The following is a 16,102-nucleotide window of genomic DNA, read 5'->3' on the forward strand; positions in this document are numbered from 1 at the left end:
AGAACTGCCACTGAAATGCAGCTATTTCCGTTTGTGAAGGCTCCATATTAAGGGTTCTTTGGTCTTCCCCAGGCCACTGGCTGACAACAGGAAGAAGTGGGCCACCATCTGGGTCTGAACTGAGCTAATCAATGGGAAATAGTTATAGGCTGCCTAGGGGCCATTAGGACTCATAAAACCAATCTTTGGGAATGTTTGTCGAAGAGTGACAGTAACTTTATGAAAGAGGAGGGAGGTGACATACCCTTACCTGTATAAGAGGCTTTGGGGGAGGCTTCCTGCTGCTCTCAAAAGGATGCTCCCCAAAGCTCTCATGAAAACAAACAACCCTCCCTACACACACAGTTATTTGCTTTACTGTAGAGGGGAAAGATCAAGCAAGGATCTAGTTTGAAACTTTTATAACATGAACGTGTGATTCTTTGCTTGGACTGTGGGATGTGGTGTATTCTTTTTTGTAGGGCTTAAGGGTACAGCCTGCTCTGGTTGAAATTAGATACTTTTTTTGCTGCTACTCATGGAACCTTAGACTATCAGCAATGGAGGATCTTTATAAGTTCATATTACAATTTACAGAGAAAACACTAGGATCCTGAGATTTGGGTGGTTTGTTCAAGGCTTCATGGTTATGGCAGGGATAGGGAGAGGAAGAAGCAAAAAGGAATACATCTTGCTGGGGCTTCTCCCTTCGAAGCACTCCTCCCCACCCTCACCAATACCTAGCAGCTTTTCTACTCCATTCTCTAAGGGGTGAGTCGAAGGTTCCATGCCACATGCACATGACTCAAACTTCATGCCACCCTGGCAGCAGCACATATAGGCTATAACTCTGCTGGAACCTAGTCTCTGAGGTTCAGACATGTCCAGGAAGGTGCTCAGACATGATGTTCTCTCTGACCTCTTTGCTGGGTCCTGGGAGCACCACACAATAAAGCAAGCTGGTTCCAGGACACAGCTCAGCAACGATGAGACAAGTATAACTCAGGGTTGGTTTTGCCAAACCTTTGTCAAATACACTTTTGCACATGTGAGTTTTCCTCCCCTTAGATAAAAATGAAAACCAGTTGCATGGCAGCTCTTTCTCTATATAATGAACGGCAGGGGCCACCAGAGTCAGGAAGAAATGCCACCCCATGATGCCTCTATTTCCTCTATCTGGTCACTGCAGTCACCTGACTGTGTAAAGTTGTGGGAATAAGGATGACTTGTCCCTAAGCTCAGAAGTTTGGAACTATTCAGCTATTCCTGCATCCAAGCACATGAGCTCTGAGCCTTGGTTCCAGCAGGTAGAGGGAGATCCCTTTGGGCCTCTTTGCAAGATATGAAAGGCCCAATGTTCATACCCAGTCAGAGAAGAATCATCACAACCAGTTTTCACCAACCACAACATCACAAACCATATTGTCTGGCCATGCATAGCAGTTTCCCAGCCCCTCTCCCCATTATACCCGCTATTACCTGTCAGCTCTGTGGCTATGGCTGTAGTAAAAAAATACACATTACAGTGAGAACCAAAGGAACTAGAGAGAGTAATCTTTTTGAATCTTGGTATTTGGTCTAGCTTGGCACATTCCTTCTGTTTAGGAAGGTGTGATAGTTTGAAGTGAAATTGTAGGACCAATGTGTCTATCCTTAGTGTTCAATCTGTCTTTTGTTTGATATTGCAAACCAATGTGATCCTCCAAAGCACCAGCCAGTAACACAGAAACAAACAATTCCTGATACTCTGTTTGGCAGAGTTGAAACACTTCTCCCCACCCCACCAATAACCAGCAGCTTTTCCTACTATGTTCTATAAGAGGACAGCCCAGAGATCCATGTTCCATGCACATGACTCAAATGTCATGCCACTTAGCATAGACCTGTTTGTGTCTCAGTGGTAAAAAAACAGGCCCTGAGGGCTCCCAGTTGGTTCTACTCCCAAACCGAGGCAATGAAACAGACCCACGGTATCAATGGAACAGGCTGTTCCCTCTGCCGAGAATGGTCTGCACACACCTGGGTCCTCACACTTAACGTGCCAGCTGCTTCTCACCCTTCAGAGAGGTTTTACATGGCCACCCAATGGAGGTTCTCTGGCCTTAGTCTCTTCCTGTTCTTTTTTTGTTTTGTTTTTTTTGAGATGAAGTCTTACTCTGTCGCTCAGGCTGGAGTGCAGTGGCACAACCTCGGCTCACTGCAAACCTACCTCTCGGATTCAAGTGATTCTCCTGCCTCAGCCTCCTGAGTAGCTGGGATTACAGACCTGCACCACCATGCCCAGTTAATTTTTGTATTTTTAGTAGAGATGGTGTTTCACCATGTTGGCCAGGCTGGTCTCAAACTCCTGACTTCAAGTGATCCACCTGCTTCGGCCTCCCAAATTGCTGGGATTACAGGCGTGAGCCACTGCGCCCGGCCCTCTTCCTGTTCTTTCACGCAGCATCATGCTCTTTCCCTCTATGGTGCTTGTCATAATTTATATCCGTATACTTGTTTGTCTTTCTCTCCCACTACTCATTTGTCTTCCCGCCAGGACACAGAGCTTTCAACAAATGAAGGTATCTCTATTAAAGGTGACTTGATCGTGGTTGAATTGAGACAGAAAATATGCAAATAAGAAAATATCAGGAACTGAAAAGTACTATTTTGAAAATAAAACTGGATGATTTGATGGAGAAAAACAAGAAGGCCCCTTTAGATTGAATGTTTAGGGAAGGCCTCTCTAAGGAGGTGACGTTTAAGATGAGATATGAATCATAAGAATGAGTTAGCTAAATGAAGATTTGAGGGAGCAGCAGTCCTTACAAAGGAAACAACCAGTACACAGACTCTCCTACATCGTGAGTTTCAGGGAAGTAGGGACTATGTCTATTTTGCTACCACTACATAACTCAGCACCCAGCCGAGTGTGCCTGGCTCTACGTGGTGGTGCTCAGCAAATATTTATCGAATGAATGAGAAGTAACTCAATGCCACCTATGGGGATCTGGCCACAGGTCTTGGTGTCCCAGCTCATACCTACTCTGAGAGTGCAGTTGATATACAGTCCAGGCAAGAAGTCTGGGATAAGTCTTTCCACCTGGGTTGGAAAAACAAATACACCAATCCAGCATATTCTTACACTGTAAGTGATCTTATCTGGATCCTTGCTTAACAAATTGGAAGTTCCATAGGGTAGGAGAGATGAGCCCGTGGAACAACCCTGGATAAAATTTGTTTTGAATAAGGTAAGTGGGTTGAGGGAGGAAACCCAAATTAGTCATCAAACTTATCCCAACCTGTTCATGTTCTTTTCAGCCAAAAATAATCCTGGAAAGAGGATGGATTTCTTTTGGGTTATCATTGGAATAGTGAGTTAACACTGTTTCCAGGAGCCTCCCCTTTTCCTAATATGTCTTTTTTTAAAAAGTAGTCTAAGTATTAAAACTGTCCTGGTCTCCAGCTATATTACATTCTCCATCCATTAAAGGTTACAAATCTGGAACCATAATTTTCCTGGAGGTCTTATACTAGAGACTAACTCTAACAAAGAATAATGTTAAAAATTAAAAAATAAGATAAAATAAATACAAACTCTGGCAACAAATCTTAGAAAAGTTCTGACAAGAAACCACGTGTGTACAGAGCCTAGGTATGTGATCTGGATGGATTAATCTCATTCAGCTTTCTCCAAAGGCCTGATGATATTACAGCCACAGGCAGAGCTGTCAGCATTGCTGCCCTGGGCCAGAGACAGGTTTGTATCACTCTCAAGAGGGGAGAAACATAGGAGGTGGACCATAAGCATGGCTTTGTATGCACCAAATCTTTCTAAATTCATGGAAGGAAAAGTGAAGTCCCTGTAGTCTCTTTATCCCCCAAACGAACTCCAGTTCAAAGTCAAGGAGAGAAGCACAGAGGGCCCTTCCAGCCACCTTAAACTAGCTGAGTTAGAGAGGACAAAGAGTGTAACTTTGAGTCCTCCTGGAGGAGAGCTTATTTTCTCATTGATCACTCTAGGACAGTTCTCAATTGAGAGTGTAATGCTTTGGAACATACCCGCAGGACATCACGGACTTAAAAAAAAGTGAATTGTACAAATAAATCTACTTTTACTTAATATCTACTCTCCTGTTTAAATATTCAAACACAAATACATGGGGCACCTACAAAGCAAAACCAGAACACGATGATTACAACATGGGAGAGGAAAGCAAAGACAGAGTTTTGATGGATGGGAGCTTCAGGTAATACACTTGAAAGAATAGTGACACTTAAAGGAGGAATCTGACATTCAACTAACCCTCATGCAAGTGCCACAGGTGCTGGTCCCAGAGGAGGTTTTCTATCAACTTACCTACGGGCAGGAACAAAGGAAAAGTGAGCAGGTGCATTTGGAGAGAAATTCCGGGGGCTGTCCAAAGGACTGTTACCTGTTGATGGGAAAAGAAACGAAACTCTGTAAGGTTTGCTTTTGAGGAGGGCAGACATGACCTTCGGGCAAGAAATCTTCCCCTAGCACTGGCAATTATATGGTTATTTTCTCAGGGCCACTATCAGTTTAATGAGTTTCTGTAAAAGTTTCATAGCCCAGAGGTTTTCTCCCTTGTTCCCAAGTTTCCTATAACAACCCATGTCTCTCAGACAACCATTCTAGATCTAGCAGCAACTTGACTATTTCCTGCCCTCCTAGGAACACACCTGAGACTTCAATCTGTCTTGTCAAGTGAACCAACATTCAGAAGGCTTAAAGAGCTCATTCAGTACAGAGGGTATAGCCAAAGGTTCATGCTTTCTCAAAGGGCAATAGGACCCCAATCCAAGTTTCTTGAATATATATCTCTCTGTGCACTGTATCCAAGGGCTAAACCAGGAACATGTGTATTTTAAGGGGAAAGAGAAGTTCTCAGGTAGGGACTCAGGACAGTAGTAAACCTTAAGATAGTTCATAATCAAGGCCCCCAAGTGTACAAAGCATACCACCACTTATTAGTATTCACGTGCCCCTATAACTTGCTAACTTAAAGCTCAGAAGCTTTCAATAAAACTGTAAGTTTACCTTTGTACTAATCCCAATAGTTCTTAAACCTAAGCCTGCCATACTTCTCTGGGCTATCTTCTAGTTGGGGGCTGGTACATAGGAGCCCCTAGCTGGCAGTTGTTAATATGACTCTACTCAAAAGGCCATGTTGAAGTAAGCACCATACTCCATGCTGTGCTGGCACCCCTCTAACCCCTGTCCACCTCCTCACTGCTGTGCTTACCTCCCAGGGGCCTGGTACTTCAGCATGCGCTGGCTTTCTCTTGGATAGCATGTTTCCTGCACAGGGTATGGATGTTCCAAGTTGCCAAAAACCTACCCCTTTGTTTCCCATTATCTCTATCCAATAGGGTTTATATAGCACATAATGTCTTTTTATACTGATCTAGTACAAACCAGCCTCTCAATCAGCGCTCCTACTACCCTATGCAGCAGCACCTCTGTATCAATTATATAATGGCATTGTTTTTTGTTGAATGAGAAAGAGGCATCTTCAGCTTCTTCTTACCCCCAGGTGCATAAAATATACAACTTCATCCAGTGGATATGCTCTCAACATTGCATGAACTCTGGGTTTTCCATGCTTTGTGTGAGGACTATCTGTTATGACCTCTCCCCATCATCTGGCTAGCGGGCACCAGGATATAAGGGAAGTGATCCTGAGTAGCTGTTTCCTTAGCCAGGACTTAATAAGGATCAGGTCTCCTCAGAAGCATCAAGGCTTATTTTTTAAAAACAATTTTATTCTTTCTTGATAGTGTCATCTCATGTCAAAGATTAACAAATATCCAGTTTGATTCTTGACATGCAAAGTCAGATGCCCTTTGTTGGTTCCCAAAACTACCCAGCTAAAGCCTCAAGGAGATGCCTGGACATGAGCATCCTACAATAACTAGCCTTCCAAGGATCGGTCTGGGTACAGAGGTACAAAGAACCTTCCAGGTGCTCATAGTAGGGCTAGGGTTACATAACACACACGTATGTCAGAAATAACTAACACCGAGAGGAAAAAAAATCGTCAAAAAAACTAAACAGCACCACTGAGCTGTAGGACAACTTCAAGCAGCGGGAGGGGAGAGAGGGGAATACAGAAAAAAGATAGGAAGAAATAATGACTGACAACTTTGCAAATTTGATAAAAACCATATACCCACATGTTGTGTGACAGGTTCTTTACCAGATTACTTAAAGGTACATATGTTCGCTGCCTGAAACTTGAAGGCTAGGCCCATGGCAATGGTACCCAGCTGAGGAGCAGGTATCCCTGAGAACCAACCAAACATCCTAGAGAGTATCTGAGAACCTCTCAAGAAAAACAGTATCACTGTTCAAACACAGTAGGCAAAGATCCAGAAAATTAGCTTAAAAGCAGTTTAGAGGGAGCCAGGCGCAGTAGCTCAGGCTTGTCATCCCAGTTTGGGAAGCTGAGGAGGGCGGATCACTTGAGTCCAGGAGTCCGAGACCAGCCTCAGCAACATGGCAAAACACCCCATGTCTTAAAGAAAAAAAAAAAATGCAGTTTAGAGACAGGAGGCAGCATGGCTCTCTAGAGCTGTCCCGCTGCAGTCCAGGAGTGCCTTGGATGTAAGCTGAATAAACTCATCTACTCATCAAGCTCAACTGTCTGAGTCATCCTTTGGTCTCATGGCTCCTTCCCAGTTTAGGTAGGACGTTGCAGCCCCAAGTTTTTCTTGTAACATCACAAATCTAAGATAATCTCTAAGAATCCCAAACATGAGAAAGAGGAAGAGAAGTACATCAAAGAATGTCATAGTCAAATCGCTCAAAACTCAAAATACAGAGAAAAATCTTAAGAGCTAGAGCTTGGTAGAGCTGGGTGAAGTGAGAAGATGATGTTATACAGAGGAACAAAGAAGGATTATAGCAGATTTCTCGTTGGAAACAATGCAAGAAGACGGCAGAGCAATATCTTTAAATTATGGAAGATATGGGCCAGGCGCGGTGGCTCAGGCCTGTAATTCCAGCACTTTGGGAGGCAGAGGCGGGCGGATCACGAGGTCAGGAGATCAAGACCATCCTGGCTAACATGGTGAAACCCCGTCTCTACTAAAAAATACAAAAGGATTAGCCGGGCGTGGTGGCGGGCGCTGGTAGTCCCAGCTATTCCGAAGGCTGAGGCAGGAGAATGGTGTAAACCCAGGAGGTGGAGTTTGCAGTGAGCCGAGATCGCGCCACTGTACTCCAGCCTGGGCGACAAAGCGAGATTCCATCTCAAAAAATAATAATAATAATAATTTAAAAAAAAAAATTATGGAAGATATGGCTATTCTCCTGCCAACCTAGAATTCTAGACCCAGCGGTTGTGTAGTAATGAATCTGATTGGCCTTAGTCCCCAGTTCCTCGGAAGGAGCCTCTAAATCCTTGGAATTTCAAAACCCAAGTGATAGGAGTGCTTCTGTTATTCATGATGGGGCCTGATACTTTATGCTAATGATATAACTCAGAATGGAGGCTGGCCACACCTGAAAGACCAACCATGTAATTGGAGGGTTGGGGCTTTGAGGCTCACCTAGCATGAAGGAGTGCTAGCACTCACCTAGCACTTTGGGAGGCCCAAGCAGGCAGATCACCTGAGGTCAGGGGTTCAAGGCCAGTCTGGCCAATATGGCGAAACCCCATCTCTACTAAAAATACAAAAATTAACTGGGTGTGCTGGCACATGCCTATAATCCCAGCTACTCAGGAGGCTGAGGCAGGAGAATTGCTTGAACATAGGAGGCGGAGGTTGCAGTGAGCCGAGATCGCACCACTGCACTCCAGCCTGGCTGGGTGACAGAGTGAGACTCCGTCTCAAAAAAAAAAAAAAAAGAAAAAAGAAAAAAAAGAGGGTTGGGGCTTTGAGCCACTTGCTATCAGTCTGACATAACCTGACTTCCCAGAAGTGGAGAGGGGCTAGAGATTAAGTTCAGTCATATGGCAAATGAGTCGATCAATCATGCTTATAAAATAAAACCTCACTCTGGACACAAAGCTCCTGTGAGCTTCCCTGCTTAATAATAATTTCTATGTATTGGTATACATCGATGTGTAGGAGGGTGATGCATCCTGACTTCACAGGGAGAAGGCACTGGAAGCTTTGTGTTGGGACCCTCCCAGACCTTGTCCTACACATGTCTTCTTTGGTCAGACCTGATTTTTATCTTTTTTGCCACAATAAAATTGTAAACCTAAGTATAGTGGTTTCCTGAGCTCTGTGAATCATTCTAGTGAATTACTGAACTCAGGAGGTAGTAAGAAACCTCAAATTTGTATCTATTTTTCAGAAGTATGGGTGACTTGGGAACCCCAAAACTTCTGCTTGGTGTCTAAAGTAAGGGCAGTTTTGTAGTAGACTAGGCCCTTGTAAAGTCTGGCCTAATTTGGGGTAGTGTCAGAAGTCATTGTACCAGCAAAAAAAAATTTTTTTTGAGATGGAGTCTTGTTTTGTTGCACAGGCAGGAATGCAATGGTGCGACCTCAGCTCACTGCAACCTCTGCCTCCTGGGTTCAAGAGAGTCTCCTGCCTCAGCCTCCCAAGTAACTGGGATTACAGGCACACGCCATCATGCCTGGCTAATTTTTTGTATTTTTAATGGAGACGGTATTTTGCCATGTTGGCCAGGCTGGTCTCGAACGCCTGACCTCAAGTGATCCTACTGCCTCAGCCTCCCAAAGTGCTGGGATTATAGGCATGAGCCACTGCTCCTGGCCTCAGCAAAAATATTTTTAAAAGACAGAGGTAAAAAATAAATACTTTTTCAAACAAAAGAACTAAATAAAATTCTCAACAGCAAACTACACTACAAAAAAAAGTTTTTAAAACGTCCTTTAGGCAGAAGCAAAGGACACCAGGTGGAAATATGGATCTGCACAAAAGAATGAAGAGCAATGGGAAACTTAACTACATGGAAAAGGACGCATGACATTTTCTTGTTATTTAAATCTATTTAAAAAGCAGTAAATGTTTAAATAATAATAATAATATTACTATTAAATAATAATAGTGTGGGATTTACAACACATCAGGATCAAAAGTTTGAAAACAACTATATAAAGGCTGGAAGGGGAGAAATGGAAGATTCTAATCCTGTATGTGAAGTGGTATAATATTATTTGAAGATTGATATGAGGGCTATGTTAAAGATATATACTATAAATGCTAAGGTAAACATTAAACAATAAAGGGCTATAGACTATAAGCCAATAAAGGACATAAATGGAATAAAAATACACAACCCCAAATAAAGCAGCAAAAGATCATGGAAGAAGAAAAAACAGATGGAATAATTAGGAAACAAATAAGGAGGTGGCAGACATAAACAAACCACATCAACAACCACATTAAATGCCCCAATTAAAAGGTAGAGATTGTTAGATTGGATTTTTAAAAAAGAAAGATTTGCCAGGCGTGGTGGCTCATGCCTGTAATCCCAGCACTTTGGGAGGCTGAGGCGGGAGGATCACCTGAGGTCAGGGGCTCAAGACCAGCCTGGCCAACATGGAGAAACCCAGTACAAAATTAGCCGGGCATGGTGGCACATGCCTGTAATCCCAGCTACTCAGGAACCTGAGGCAGGAGAATCACTTGAACCCGTTAATGGAAAATGGAGGTTGCAGTGAGCCGAGATCGCGCCATTGTACTCCAGCCTGAGCAACAAGAGCGAAACTCCGTCTCCAAAAAAAAAAAGACTCTATTAAAGAAACTGAGTCAATAACTAATAATCTCCAAAAAAAAAAGCACCTGTTTCAGATGTTTCACTGATTAATTCTACTAAACACTTATAGAAGAAATGATACCAATTCTCTACAATCTTTTCCAATCAAAGATGATTGTAACATGATTCCTAACTCATTCCACGGAGCCAGTATTACCCTATTACGCAAATCAGATAACGATATTACAAGAAAAAAGTGCTGTAGAGCAATATCGCTTATGAAAATAGATGCAAAAATTCTCAATATTAGAAATATCAAATCCAACAATGTATAAAAAAGTTATATACCATCACCAAATGGAATTTACTCCAAGCATGCAAGGATGGCTCAACATTTGAAAATCAATTATCTACCACATCAACAAACTAAAGAAGAAAAACCATATAGTCACATCAAATGATACAGAAAAAGCACATGACTAAAGCTAAAACCCATTAAAAACTTTTTTGATAAAACTCAGCAAACTAGGAATAGAGGAGAACTTCCTCACTTGACCAAGAACATCTACAAAAGACATACTTGTTAACCTTACTTCATGGTGAGAAACTGGGTATTTTTTCTCCAAGAATGGGAACAAGGCAAGGATGGCCTCTCACTACTCCTATTCAGTATCATACTGAAAGTCTTAACCAGTGCAATAAGGCAAGAAAAGGTGGCCGGGTGTGGTGGCTCACAGTTGTAATCCTGGCACTTTTGGAGGCTGAGTTGGGGGGATTACTTGAGCTCAGGAGTTCAAGACCAGCCTGGGCAACATAGTGAGATCCCATCTCTAAAATAAATAAATAAATAAAAAAGCAAAACACAACCAAAAAGGCAAGAAAAGGAAATAAAAGGTAAACCTATTGGGAAGGAGGAAATAAAGGTGTTTATGTTTAGAGATAACATGATTGTCTATGTAGAATATTCTAAAGAATCAACAAACAACACTCCTATAACTAATAAGCAGTTACAACAAGGTTGTAGGATACAATGCTAATATTAAAAAGTCAGTTGTATCCCTTTATACCAGAAATGAATAATCCGAATTAGAAATTAAAAACACAATACTATTAACACAAAAACTGTAATACCTACATGTAAATTTAACAAAATATACTGAAAATCTATACACTGTAAATTATGAAACTCTGATGAAAGAAATCAAAGATCTAAATAAATGAGACATTGCATGATCATAATGGAAGACTCAATATTACTAAAATGTTAATTCTAAGCAATTTGATCTATAGATTAAATGCAAACCCAATCAAAATCCAAGCAAGTTAGTTTGTGAATATTGACAAATTGATTCTAAAGTTTACATGGAAAGGCAAAATGACCCAAACAACCAATACAATACTGAAGAATAAGGTTAGAGGACTGATATTACCTGATCTCAAGACTCACTATAAAACTATAGTGATCAAGACAACATGGTTCTGGTGGAAGAACAGATACATACATCAGTAGAACAAAGCAGATAATCGAGAAACAGACTCATAAAATACAGTCAACTGATATATGACAAAGGAGCACTGGCAATTCAATGAAGACAATATATATTCTCATTGACGAATGGTGCTGGAACACCTGAATATTCATATGCAAAAAAATGAATCTAGATACAACTTTTACAAAAATTGACTCAAAATGGGTCATGAAAATGATCAGAATGTAAGATTTACCTAAATGTAAAACACAAAACTGTAAAACTTGTATACGATAACACAAGAGAAAATCTAGGTGACCTTGGGTTTGGCGATGAATTTTTAGAATACGAAACCAAAAGCAAAACCATGAAAGAAAACATTAATAAGCTAGACTGCATTAAAATTAAGAACTTCTGCAAAAGATACTGTTAGGAGAATGAAAAAGACCATAGACTAGGAGAAAATATCTGTAAAAAACACATACTTGGCTGGGCACGGTGGCTCATAGCTGCAATCCCAGCACTTTGAGAGGCTGAAGATGGAGGACTGCTTGAGCCCAGGAGTTCAAGATCAGTCTGGACAATACAGGGAGATCTTGTCTCTACAAAAAATTTAAAAATTAGTTGTGTGTTGCAGCCTAACGCACCTGGTCTCAGCTACTTAGGAGGCTGAGGTGGGAGGATCATTTGAGCTTGAGTTGTAGTGGACTGTGATTGCACCACTGAACTCCAGCCTGGGTGACAGAGCAAGACCTTGTCTCAAAAACAAACAAGAAAAGTCAACCCCAACCCCCAAAACAAAACAAAAAACCCACATACTTGATAAAAGACAAATGTGCAAAGAACTCTTAAATCTCAACAAGAAAACAAACAACCCAATTTTAAAAATGAGCAAAAGATCTGAACAGCCACCAAACCAAAGAAGATACACAGATAGCAAACAAGTATATAAAAAGATTCTCAACATCATTTGGCATAGGAAATTGCTAATTAAAACTACAATTGGATACTCATACATACCTATTAGAATGGCTAAAAAGGATGGGGAACAACAGGAACTCTTGTTATTGTTAGTAGAAATCCAAAAGGTACAGCCACTTTGGAAGACAGTTTGGCAGTTTCTTTTTTTTTTTTTTTTTTTTTTTTTTTTTGAGACGGAGTCTCGCTCTGCCGCCTAGGCTGGAGTGCAGTGGCCGGATCTCAGCTCACTGCAAGCTCCGCCTCCCGGGTTCACACCATTCTCCTGCCTCAGCCTCCCGAGTAGTTGGGACTACAGGCGCCCGCCACCGCGCCCGGCTAGTTTTTTGTATTTTTTAGTAGAGACGGGGTTTCACCGTGTTAGCCAGGATGGTCTCGATCTCCTGACCTTGTGATCCGCCCGTCTCGGCCTCCCAAAGTGCTGGGATTACAGGCTTGAGCCACCGCGCCCGGCCCAGTTTGGCAGTTTCTAAAAAACTAAACACAGTCTTCCCACACAATCCAGCAATTACGCTAAATAATTACTCACTTGAGTTGAAAACTTGTCTACACAAAAACCTGAACATGAATGTGTCTAGCAAGTTTCTTTGTGATCCCCCAAAACTAGAAGCAACCAAGATGTCCTTCAGTAGATGATGGATAAACATACTGTGGCACATCCATATAACAGAATATTATTTAGTGATAAAAGTAAACAAGCTATCAACCTACGAAGACAGGAACCTTGAAGGCATATTGCTAAGTGAAAGAAGCTAATTTGAAAAGGCTATATATCATAAGATTCTGACCATGTGACATTTTGGAAAAGGTAGGTATAATTATAGAGACAGTAAAACAGTCAATGGTGCCAGTGGGGAGAAGATGAGGGACAAAGAGGTGAAGTACTGTGCACTATTTCAGGGAAATAAATCTACTCTGTATGATACTGTAGTGGTGGATACATGACATTATGCATTTGTCAAAACATACAGAACTTTATAACCTAGAGAGTAATGTAAGGGAAAAAAAAACTTTAAGCCTTGGTTTGTCACCTCTAAAGGCAAATTTAAAAAAATAACTTATGAGGTCAGAGGACCCCAGAGAAGAATGGAGACTATGACAAGAGAATCTAACTATATTACAAATGTATGAAACAACATCACTGAAGAGGGTGAAAAGTGCTGACCTAAGAAACTTTGGAAATGAATGAAATCAGTAAGACTAAAGATCAAAGGAACTACAGGTAAGTACTGAACTCAACTTGATAAAGTTGTTTCTCAGGGAGTATGGGTTAATAATTTTGATACTGCTATACATGTATACTGGAACTGAGTAATTTATGTGTATGGATGGTGGATGATGGGACCCAGGTTTCTCATTGCTGAGGTGGAAATTTACAGATCAGCAAAGGTAAGAAGCTAGAATGATCCATGTGATATTGAATTGGAGCCAGAGACATCAAGAAGAATTCATGTTTAATATAAATACAGACAATTACATATAAAAATATTTATACACGTGTATTGTCACAGGTTAACATACATACTAATACTATATTTCTTTGATCAATCAGCTAAGAGGGACTAGAAAAAGGACACCCCAGAAGAAACAAGCATACCTAGAACCCAGATCTTGATTTGTAATACTGTTCTCCAATCTGAAAATCCACACTTCTTGGAGAAATGGCTGATTCCAGGACTGGGGTCAGAAATATACAACATGAGTCTGGAATATCTTATAGTCATAGAGAGTAAGGAAGGGATAAAACAACAAACCCAAACCAAAACCAACCAACCAAAAACCACCAAACTGATGTATGTAAAGGGGGAAAAGGAGCCAACTGAAAGGACCTCGATGGCCAAAACTGGAACAACTTAAGAAAAAAACTAAACTGTTAATGGATTACAGTCTGATCTAGATAATAAATACCTATTAGTTCATACTGATATAAATGACTGAATAAATAAATGGGAAGAAGACCAGTGAGGATGTAGAACACTTGAACACCACCACCAACAAACTTGACATAATTGACACTTATAGACTACTACCAAACAGTAGTAATATACATCCTTTTCAGGTGAACACAGAACATTTGCTAAGAAAGATCACATTCTGAGTCATAAAACAAAACTCAATAAATTTTAAAAGGATTCAAGTCATATAAAATATATTTTCTGACTACAATAAAATAGAATTAGAAGTCAGTAACAGAAAGATCTCTGGAAAATCCCCAAACATTCCTAAACAGTATACTTCTGAATGATTTGTGGGTCAAAGAAGAAATCAAAAGGGAAATTAGAGGCTGGGTGTGCTGGCTCACGCCTGTAATCCTAGCACTTTGGGAAGCCAAGGTGTGGGCATCCCTTGAGGCTAGGAGTTCAAGACCATCCTGGGCAACATAGCCAGACCACGTCTCTACAAAAAATAAAATAAAATAAATTAGCTGGGTGTGGTGGCAGGCAACTGTGGTCCCAGCTACTTGGGAGGATGAGGCAGGAGGATCGCTTAAGCCCAAGAAGTTGAGGCTGCAGTAAGCTATGATCAGGCCACTGCACTACAGCCTGGGCAACAGAGCAAGACTCTGTCTCTTTAAATAAAAATGAAAACACATGTCATACTACTAAAGCAGTTCTTAGGGGGAAATTTATATCACTACATACCTATATTAGAAAGGAAAGACTAAATCCTAGCACTTTGGGAGACCAAGCTGGGAGGACCACGTGAACCCAAAAGTTCAAGATCAGTTGGGACAACATACTGAGACTTGGACTCTACCAAAAAAAAAACAAAAAAAAGAAATGACCTCACTTTCTATCTTGAGAAATTTAAAAAAGAGGAGCAAATGAAACCCAGAAGAAAGGTAATCGTAAAGACCAAAGCGGAAATCAATTAATAAAAAAATCACTGGAAACGAGAGAGAAAATGCATAAAACCACACATGACACCAGGCATAGTGGCTCACACGTTTCTAATTCCAGCACTTTGGGAAGCCAAGGCAAGAGGATTGCTTGAATACAGAGGTTCAAGACCAGCCTGGGCAACACGATAAGACCCCATCTCTACAAAAAATTCAAAAATTAGCTGGGTATGGCGGTGTGCCTGTGGTCCTGGCTACTTGAGAGGCTGAAGTGGGAAGACTGTTTGAGCCCAGGAGGTTGAAGCTTCAGTGAGTCATGTTTGTGCCACCCTACTCCAGCCTGGGTGACAGAGCAAGACCCTATCTCAGAAAACAAACCAAAAAACCCAACAAAAAACATACACAAGTTTTTGAGATCAACAAAATTAAAATGACAGACAGACTAATCAGGGGAAAAAAAGACAAAACACAAATTACCAACATCAAGAACGAGAAAGGTGATATTTCTATGGATTCTATAGTTATCAGAAGAATGGTAAGGCAATATTACAAACAACTTTATGTCAATTAATCTGACAACTTAGAAGAGACTGAAAATTCTTTGAAAAGATATACATTACCAAAGCTCACTCAGGAACAGATAACCTAAATAGTTTTATGTCTATTAACAAAATTAAGTTTATAATTTAAAACCTTCCCACAAATTCTAGGTTCAGAGGCTTCACTGAAGAATTCTGCCAAACATATAAGACAGAAGTAGTAACAATTCTACACACTTCCAGAAAATTAAAGAGGAGGGAATACTCTCCAACTTATAACCATGAGGTCAGCATTACCCTGACACCAAAACCAGACAAAGATATTATAAGATAACTACAGACTAATATCCCTTATGAATATAGAGGCATACATCTTAAAATTTCAGCAAATCAAATACAACAACATATAAACAGACTAATACAAACTAATATTCTCTAAATAATGGGGGGTGGGAGCAAATACATCATGACCAAGTAACATTTATCTCAGGAATTCTAGTTGGTTTAAAATCTGAAAATCAATCAATATAAGTCACTACATTAGTAGGCTAATCAAGAAAAAAACATATAATCATGTCATTAGACAAAGAAAATGCATTTGACAAAAGTTCAACAATAA

General features: G+C 40.7%; 1 protein-coding gene across 47 annotated transcripts in view; it reads right to left on the reverse strand.

Annotated features, from left to right (window-relative positions):
* MAST2 (microtubule associated serine/threonine kinase 2) overlaps positions 1-16,102 on the reverse strand; it is a 256,855-nt gene that overhangs the window by 31,583 nt on the left and 209,170 nt on the right. For 15 of the 47 annotated variants that reach the window (XM_077958498.1, XM_077958477.1, XM_077958488.1 and 12 more), the window contains 2 exons: positions 4,319-4,394; positions 1,459-1,479 (listed from right to left, as the gene is read on the reverse strand). In XM_077958498.1, coding sequence (XP_077814624.1) covers positions 1,459-1,479; positions 4,319-4,394 — 97 coding nt within the window. Of the gene's footprint in view, positions 1-1,458; positions 1,480-4,318; positions 4,395-11,612; positions 11,730-16,102 lie in introns of all 47 variants that reach the window. The other 32 variants (XM_077958528.1, XM_015138615.3, XM_001105315.5 and 29 more) reach the window with 3 other exon arrangements.

Source organism: Macaca mulatta, chromosome 1, assembly GCF_049350105.2.
Source record: "Macaca mulatta isolate MMU2019108-1 chromosome 1, T2T-MMU8v2.0, whole genome shotgun sequence".
In the NCBI taxonomy this organism is placed as follows: Eukaryota; Metazoa; Chordata; class Mammalia; order Primates; family Cercopithecidae; genus Macaca; species Macaca mulatta.